The sequence below is a fragment of the Epinephelus moara genome, chromosome 10, assembly GCF_006386435.1.
Source record: "Epinephelus moara isolate mb chromosome 10, YSFRI_EMoa_1.0, whole genome shotgun sequence".
Taxonomy (NCBI): Eukaryota; Metazoa; Chordata; class Actinopteri; order Perciformes; family Serranidae; genus Epinephelus; species Epinephelus moara.
Genome location: NC_065515.1, coordinates 557,723 through 567,167, shown reverse-complemented (window position 1 = coordinate 567,167; position 9,445 = coordinate 557,723). Strand labels below are relative to the sequence as shown.

The window sequence follows — 9,445 nt, the reverse complement described above, 5'->3', positions numbered from 1 at the left end:
CTGTCCAGCAACCTCGAATCTGTAGGGGAGGGGGGGCGGACACGACTCGCGGCAGTATTTTGAATTTGAGTGCAGTAACCGTTTTGGCCACGTTCTTTCATACAGCGCCTTTAAACTCTGTTTTTAGCCTCATTAGCCTGCAGCTCTAACTGCCTCTCTGTGCACCACGCTCACGTGTGCGTGCTTGCGCGAGACCGTGACACATCAGCAACACGTTCATGTGTGTTCACGTGCTTTTGCTGGTTTCAACAGGGGTGGGTAGTAACGCATTACAAGTAACGCACGTGAGTAAAAAAGTAGTTTTTTTGAAGAACAAGTACTTTTTCAGTTCCTTTTTTAAAACTGTACTTCTACTCTTACTCAAGTATATTTTTGAGCCAGTAATCTACTTTTTACTTCACTACATTTGCCATTTACCTTAGTTGCAACTAGTCTGCTCTAAATGCAGGGATTTAAGTTGAACATTAGGTGGCGCGCGAGGCACGTCTCTACTGCAGATGGAAAGATGCCAGCAGAAGAAAAACAAACACCACGCTGAAGCGCCATGTTCTGAACTCGGTGAACAAGCAAGCACCAGTCCTCCACTCCTGACCTGACCCCGACCGCAAAGATCATGTCAGAGCCAGGTCGAAACGAAGAGCAAGCGGGAGCTGACTTCGACCATCCCTGGCTACATCTCGCCACATTTTTTGTGCCAAAATCCATAAAAAAGAACAGTTACTTGATGAAGTGCCTCCTGTGCCTGCCAAAAAAACAGGAGATCCTTGCTTTCAAAAACTCATCGTCGAATCTCTGCAAGCATATTGAAGTAAGTACGCACATAGCCTGCTATATAGGTGAAAATATGTTTTTTTCATTATTTTGCACTGGTCCGCACACCCTAAAAAATATTCAAACAGAAAGTAACTTGAGTAAATTATTAACCAGGTACTTTTTACTTTTACTTGAGTAGGTTTCTCAAATAGTAATTTTACTTCTACTTGAGTAATTTTTTATGACAGTAATTGTACTTTTACTTGAGTACAGATTTTCAGTACTCTACCCACCCCTGGGTTTCAATTATGTGTTTTTGGACGTTTGAATCTGGGGCGCCGTCAGCCTCCATTAGGTGGAGTTGTGTTGCTACCTCCTCTCCCCTTGGATCTCNNCGCTTCTACTTGAGTAATTTTTTATGACAGTAATTGTACTTTTACTTGAGTACAGATTTTCAGTACTCAGCCTCCATTAGGTGGAGTTGTGTTGCTACCTCCTCTCCCCTTGGATCTCCGCAAGGGATGTGAGGACTCTAAAACTTCACCTGAGCCTCCCTCGACATATGGGTGAGTAGATAATGGCTGCATTTCATTTTTGGGTGCACTATCCCGTTAATAACTTTGTTAACCAGTAGATGTCTTTTAAGAGGAGACCATATTTTCCCTGCACAAGCTTATTCTTCAGTCAGCATGCAGTTCTTGTGTCTATCTCAATGCACATGCACGTACATGGTGCCGCGCTGCCACCTGGTGGCCGCCCGCAGCTGCTACAGGAGGAGGAAGTGTTTCGGAAGTGGACACGGCAGGCCAGAGGAGGAATCGAAGGAAAAGGGCGGAGGAGAGGGAGCTACCGGGGGGATTGAGAAAATGATAAAGCACCGTGACTTTTAGCGGCAGGACAATTTATTATAGCTCACTTAAATATCGCAGGACTTCACAGACACGTGGAAGCTACTTTGTCAGCGGCTAACGGCACACGTCCACAAGGTAAGAGAGCTTGGTCGGCAGCCAGTGAAAACAACAGACGACGTAGTGAAGCTAGCTGGCAGCGTTAGCTAACCTACACGGCAAGGTGTGCAACGGCTTGCTAAGCAGCTAGCACTGTCGTAATAGATGTGAGCATATCGTTGCAGATACTGTGACCTAGTGAGGCGAAGGAAGCCGGAATAATGATGGTAGGAAGCGTCTGAGTGGAGCCACCATTCAGAGGGTTTAGGTGGTGTCATGTAGTCGGTGTTGGCCAGCCGTTTTCTCACTGCCGTTAAAGAAGGCATCATGAAAGACCGATTGTGTGGCACAAGCGATGCCTGCGTGGCCAAACGTGTCGGCGGAGCTGTGTCAAACCAGCTGAACCGTCGTTTACAGTGTTTCATCGTGCTAACGGTTAGCTTGTTGTCTTGTTACAGTTTTGTTCACCGGGCTCGTTGGCGCTAACGTGACGTTATGTCAACGAGTTGCCAGTTGGACGTGGCAGTTGTGTTAATTTAACTGATAATTTAATTAATAGCTGACAACATGCAGAGCTGACGTGCAGGGGCCCGGTGCCTCAGCTCGGTTTAGCAGGCAGGTGAAGTCAATATGAAGGTATGTAATCAGGGAAACATCACTAGGATTCAGGCAGGTTCTCTTTCTGCAAGGTTAGACAGAAAGCAGAGGGGCTGTGCTGGGTCCACCACCTCACCTGACCCCCTCTGCACCACAGCAGGACCACCTGTCCATCATCTGCTCACTGGAAACAGGCAGGGTCGATAAAGAGACAGTCCTGCCTTCTCCCAAAATCCAGTGTAGGAGAGGGAGGGATGATATTAGCGTTAATGCTGTAGATGTGGCCCCACAGCTGCAGGAGCCAAAGTACACTTTGCTGTTCATTTTACACACAGTACAGGGCGGATTATGACACTGTGGACCCCTGGGCACAGATATGCAAAGGGCCCCACCACCTCTCCTACACAGGAGCAAGACACACAGACTTCGTGGTGGTCTTGCATCTTTTTGGAAATTCCTTTTCTCCACAGTTTTTCAGGCAGCTGAAATGCATCTCACGCTCAGCACACGCATGCAACAAGGACGCAGTGCAGGGTCAGCCTTTAAAAGTGTCCCTGGAGCAGTTTTGGGGGATTGGTGCCTTCCTCAAGGGCACCTCAGCGCCTCTCCAGCTGCCTGTCCACACTCCATACTTACTGTGTGTTCCAATACCCACACTACCATACTGTGCAGTGTGCCAGATAAAGATTTAGTATGTTCCAATACATAGTATGGCACAAGCAGGATGTTCTACATGCGGTCAGATTTTGCAGTATGCAAGCCAGCATGCTTTTCTGGCTATTCTGACCCACAATCCTCTGCACAGTGTATGATCCGTCACATTGACTGAGGCAAACAAATGACAGCTTGATAGCTAGTTGACCCATGTTTGACAGCTAATCTGCAGTGACAGCACATTCAAGTGACTGATGACCAGTCAAACAGTAATGATAGGAATATGACTTACGTAAACAAAATAATCATAAATGACAAACAACAAAAGGAAATAATTATAATAACAATGACACGTAATTTCACTGTCGCAAATATCATATGTTAGAATCTACAATCTGTGCAGCTATAACTTTAAAGTTAAACTACACACATTGCAAAGTAACAACAGCAGAGCCTGTCGAGTTGATCACCGTCTCTGGCGAGCTCGTGAGTGGTGTTTGTTTTATCTCCAAGGTAACAGATATGAAAGCAAGAGGGTCAAAGAATGTCCCAGTTGTGTGCACACGCATGCAACAGTTCATGCTTTTTAAGGGCAGCTGCAGTACGTACTAAAGGTAAAAGGAAAATTCTCAAAATGCACCTTTAGTCCATATTGGGAATTGTACAGGCAACGTCCGGTTTCCAGGCCAAGTCCCTGCGCACTGAGCTTCTGCCGCCCCAAAGCATCCACAGTCACTGCTGAAACCTGGGCTCGAACAACTTTTACAACTTTAGTCTTGTAGTCATTTTGTGTCTCTTTGTGGTGATTTTGAGCCTCTTCCTGTTCAGTATGTGGTAATTTAAGTGACATTTTTCGGGTGAAGGCCCCGACACTTTGGTGTTGGTAGGCCTGTTCAGTAATCCATCCATAGTTTTATGGTATGGCGTACTTTTTAATGCACACACACATTTACACAGAGCAGCTTGTGCCATCCTGATGTAGTTACACATCCTGGACAGGCTCCAGCTGTGCTGCAGTACTGGGTCATCGTCTGCCCCCGGGGGAACATGCAAGAGGGGCAGCAAATCGATCAGTTTTCTCTCCACATATATTATTGACAGTGAATTTTTCATCTCTCCCTCTGTTCCTTTTCTACTTCTCGTCTGCCTGCGCTCCTCCTCCCTCCCCCCCCTCCCAGCCTCCTCTCATCTCTGTTTCTCTCCCTCCAGGTGACTGCCTGTTTGCTCTGATTATAGCACAAGAGAGCCGCAGCTCCTGTCCTTCAGAAGAGTTTGTCTGTCGGGGGAAGTGGGCGGGAGGGTGACGAGGAGTTGCAGGGGGCCATGCATCAGGGGTGAGGGGGATTCGCACAGACACAGCGTCGGGTGAGGAGGGAGTCTGGGCAGGTCGGTGTGGAGATGAAGCTCAAACAGCGCATGGTGGTGCTGTGTGCCGTGCTCCTCCTGCTGGGCCTGGCCAAGATCTTCCTGTTGGACGGAGGCGAGGGCTCTGCAGCCAGCCGACGGGATCTCAGAGCGTTTCGCAAGGTCAGACTGCCAGCCGGCTATTTTCAGTTTCAGTCTCGTTTAACAAGTGTATTGAAACATCAGTGCTTTAATTTGGGAGATAGCAGATGCACAAGACTCTGACTGGTTATAGCTGGTATGCAGTCATACTTAACAGGGCTAGGGAGCATTTGGCAGACGTGTTCATGTTATTATCACCCACCTCTAACAGATGGAGGCTGGCCTTTCTCTGTCCCGGGGAGCTCGCCTTACCCACACCCTGCAGTCTCCATGGGAGATAGCAAGCCAGTGGGTGGGCCCGAGAGAGGTGTACCCCGAGGAGACCCCAGAACTGGCCGCTGTGCTCACCTCCCTCAGCACTGCCAGGATAGAGCGGGCAGATGTGGGCTATAAGGGCACGCAACTCAAAGCCCTGCTGGTGCTGGACGGAGGACAGAAAGTGGTCTTCAAACCCAAGAGGTCAGATTGATAATAATGGGATGACACATTTTATGCTTAAGAGTGATTTCTTACTCGTGTCCTTTCCACTGTTCCTCAGATATAACAGAGACTACGTGGTTGAAGGCGAGCCGTATGCAGGATATGACCGACACAACGCGGAGGTGGCTGCTTTCCACCTGGACAGGTGTGTAAACAAATAGTGTCTGACTTTTATCCTCTCTGATCTGTTGATGGAGCATGGCGTCGTGTCCTCTCTGCAGGATCCTGGGGTTTAGGAGAGCGCCTCTTGTGGTCGGGAGATACGTCAACTTGCGGACAGAGATTAAACCTGTGGCCACGGACCAGCTGCTGAGCACCTTCCTCATGCAGGGTGAGTGTCCGCCCGCCCTATTGTCTTCTGTCACACCTCTGATGTAACTTTGCAATAAGAAGTCAGTGTTGTCAGACACCACAGAGTGACAGTGCGGTCATATTGTTTAAATAATTTCCTTCTCCTTTTGACTCATCTGTCCACTCTGCCTCTTACTCTGATGTCACTCTCTCCATCTCTCTCCGTCTCTCACTCTTTATCTCATCTCTGCAGTCTTTTTTTTTTTTTTCCTCGTCCTTTGTCAGTCAGCAGATCAGAGCATGTCCTGCTCAGTCCTGTTTGGTCAGGGTGTGGCATCAATAGGGATGGGTTTGTTTAAACTTTAACAGTATTACTACCATTACTGTAACTGCTTATCTATTTGGTACTTTGCAGTACTCTTATTGGTTCTTTCTGTGATTTATTTTACTGTATACATGAATATTATTGCAACGTCATTTCATTGAACGAATCACTAATTATTATATTTATATATGTAATTAAAATTGCGAGCACACCCATAATCGAGCTAACTCTATGTGTGGCTTTAGGCTGCTAGCATACAGAACATACCTGAGGTGGGTGGGGCAACAAGAGATGAACTATGAGCTTTCAGAAACTGTGTAATTCTCCGCCTGCATGTGATGCAGAGGTTTTGGAAGGTTGCTCATTTCCGCCCTTATGTGCAAAACACTTGTTGCACCTGTGGCAATGAGTATTGTCAGCATCGACTCCAGTGAAGTGTAACCAGGCTTTTGAGCGTTTAGCTTTCTCCGCCATTGTTAATATTAAGAGCAAGGTGTGTGTGTGTGTGTGGGCATGAAAGAGAGAGGCAAAGAGAGCGATCCTCCCTCCTCCGCTCCTCCGCTCCTCACGTACTGCGTGCTCCGAGAAAGATCTCTCTTCTGCACTGGGAATAGTGAAAAAGCGTCATAGACGTAGGTCTTAGTCTTGTTACAAACTAGAAATGGAGCTGGTGAGATAAAAGGTGCAAGATAATGTTTTTGTAGCCTAAATAAATAGGAAATCCATTTTATTAATGTCTCCAATACTGAAAGCAGAACTCTTAACAGCGGAGCTTAACAATACTAGTCTGAGATAATTCAGCCCCGAGGCCTGTGTGATACCGAGGCTTTGGTACCCATCCCCAGGCATGCTACAGTGATACAGGTCTTTTTATTATAAGAGATTTTAATTCTCTTCTTGTATGTTTTTTCTATCATAGAGCAAAGATACATGAATGGAATTGTAGGTTATTGCAAACTAATGCAATATCCCGGCAATAAGTACCTTTTGTGAAGGGGGAACTCCAGCACTGTTAGACGTAAAGGTCACTCAACCAATCCAACCTGTCGCTGTGCTTGTGGAAACGGGTGTTTGCTGTCTTATGTTGAAAGAATTTAAGTGTGATAAAATGACTCGGATTATTTTGTCTACAAACAGATATTTTCTGATGCTGTTTATTCTGTGGTAGCTACTCCTTAATGTCTCTGGGTGTTTTTAGCTGTTATGGGCGATGCTGCAAGTTTCAGGACGGGTTCTCACTTGAGTGCACAGAAAATGTTCTATATCATGACACACATTCAAGGTCACCGAGGACCTCCCAGTTCATGTCATGGATTTTGTTTTAAAAAAGAAAGAAAGAAAAAAATCATGTTAAAACTTTTACTCCACATGCTTCTTAGTTTTAAGCCCTTTTTAAAATTGTGCAAATTTGCAGGAAAGCCCAATCAGTCTTCTTTCAGCATTGGCAGTAGATTTGCACCGATTACAATTTTTTGGGCCAATACCGATTTCCGATTTGCAGAGTGTTTGGACGGCAGATTCCGATTTAATTTTTTTCAAACCGCTTTACAGCACACAAAATACTGCAATATTTTTTATCTTTCTATCTATTATCTTTAGCTGCACTGTGCAGCAGTGAGAGCTCCGCAATTCAGTTTAACACAGACAATCAACAACTTTCTCCTTCTCTCTTTTGATGTGTGTGCATGAATGATTAAGGTGAGAAGCCGCCCATGTTTCACTTCCTCACATCGCCCAAGCCCCGAGTTGCACATGTGCGTGTGTGTGCGCTGCTGATGTTACACGATGTCAATCATGCGGGCATTTTAAATTGGCATATTTTAGACTGACCAGCCGGTAGCAGGTCATGGCCCAATTCCGAGCACTGCCGATAAATCGGTGCAAGTCTAATTGGCAGTATAAAAGCAAAATCAGGGAGTGCAGCAAAATGCCGCCTGCCTACTTTTGTTTATACAGAATGTGTCTTTTTCGGGGCAATGGGGGGCGTGAGCAAGTAACAAAACGTGTAGCTCAGCGTGTGACGTAAACAGTGACGNCTTCAACAGCCCCTCCCGTTGCAGAAGGCCACCTCGGTCTGTTTAAACTAAAAGGGTTCCGCCAATATGTCTACCCTATGATGTGGAAAATTGGGCACCTCTGATCAACTCACCAATCTGGCTCTGTGTGCCTAAACGCTCGCAGCTTGCCGGCAAAACTGCCCAACATTCGCTGAAAACCTGTCAGTGTAAAAGGGGCTATAGACTTTTAAAGTTTGGAGGCTTTGTTTTTGTTATTGTGTTACATGTTAATTAGTTTTATTTTTGTTAGTCTCTGTATTCTAAGCGTCGTCATTTGCCCCTTTTTTACTGGATTAAGTAGAAATTTCTACTGAACATCCAAGAAACTTTAAGGATAATTTGCAACATGTATTCAGTTAAATGGCCTGTTACTGAATGTTTTACATTATTCAAATTGATAAATTATATGTAAAGAATCTTTAATTTTAGTTTTCACTTTCTTGCTTGCAACCAAATTTTGATTCTGTAATAATAATGCTAATAATAATACATAATGATAATAAAAGATAAATAATAATTAGTTATTCGGTCGTGCCACAGATCTCGCTTTGGAGCTGAAAAATCTACTTTTAAAGATATTTCGCCTGTATTCTTTCTGAAGAAGCATTATTTTAATTTCCTTGAAACATTTTAGTTAATATTCATTGCAGATTTATGAAAAAATGTAAAGATACTTATAGTATTGCTTCATCATTTAACACTTTTTTTGTACCTTTCAGTGGCTGTGATATTACATTCAGCGGTTTCATAGGCATGTTTACAGTATTGACTTCAAGGGTTGTTTTTTTTAATCTCTGTTTGATACCTGTTGAGCCTGTTTTTCTGGGTACAGGAAATCCTCAGCTTACATCTTGTATTGGCTCGAGGCAGTTTATCAGATTTCCAGACTTCCCCTTTGAAGCAGCAATCGTGTCTTTTCACTTGTTTAGCAAACAGCAAAGATTGTGAAATATCCAGTGCAGTTATTTTGGGGCTGCAATGATTGGTCGATCGACAGAAAATTAACTGGCAACTATTCTGATAATTGATGAATTGTTAAGGTAATTTTGCGAGTAAAATACTGCAAAACATTTGAAGGGTTCAGTTTGTGTGATGTGAGGATTTGCTGCCTTTCCTTCTCTTACATGATAGAAGCCCAAACGTATGTGATATTTTTGGGTTTTGGGCAATTTTTTGTTGACAGTTATATCCTGATGTTCAGTGGACTAAATTATTAATGGATAAATAAATTAAAATAATCATCAGCTGCTGCCATAGTTATTTCGTTAGTATGCAGTGAAATAAACTGACAAGGTTACATGAGTATATTAATTAAATTAATTTGGAGTCCTTGGCTTCGCCAGTTGTTGGACAGGTAACCAGACCTGAGGTGTGATCTCATTTTCATAATGCCTGTGTATTTATATCTCTTATTTTACAAGGCATTATTTTATACACCTTTTAATTTGTAGTATGTAATTTATTTTGGGTTACCACTGTACTGTCTTGTAGCTGTGTGTAGCACTATTGCCCATTTCCCCTTGCACCTAATAAAGTTTATCTGATCCTATCAAACTAGATCTTCATGTACTCAGGAGACGAGTGGGGAGATCATCTCGAACCACAGTCTTCATACCGGTATACAGTGGTGTGAAAAAGTGTTTGCCCCCTTCCTGATTTCTTACTTTTTTGCATGTTTTCCACACTTAAATGTTTCAGATCATCAAACAAATTTAAACATTAGTCAAAGATAACACAAGTAAACACAAAATGCAGTTTTTAAATGAAGGGTTTTATTAATGAGGAAGAAAAAAATCCAAAGCTACATGGCCCTGTGTGAAAAAGTGTTTGCCCCC

General features: G+C 44.1%; 1 protein-coding gene across 2 annotated transcripts in view; it reads left to right on the top strand.

Annotated features, from left to right (window-relative positions):
• The first annotated feature begins 1,555 nt into the window (after positions 1-1,555).
• The window catches only part of fam20b (FAM20B glycosaminoglycan xylosylkinase), a 38,946-nt gene continuing 31,056 nt past the window's right edge, over positions 1,556-9,445 (top strand). The window contains exons 1-5 of one of the 2 annotated variants that reach the window (XM_050054309.1): positions 1,556-1,739; positions 4,161-4,478; positions 4,669-4,916; positions 4,996-5,082; positions 5,159-5,268. In XM_050054309.1, coding sequence (XP_049910266.1) covers positions 4,350-4,478; positions 4,669-4,916; positions 4,996-5,082; positions 5,159-5,268 — 574 coding nt within the window. In that variant the 5' untranslated portion in view covers positions 1,556-1,739; positions 4,161-4,349. Of the gene's footprint in view, positions 1,740-4,129; positions 4,479-4,668; positions 4,917-4,995; positions 5,083-5,158; positions 5,269-9,445 lie in introns of both variants that reach the window. The other variant, XM_050054308.1, reaches the window with a different exon arrangement.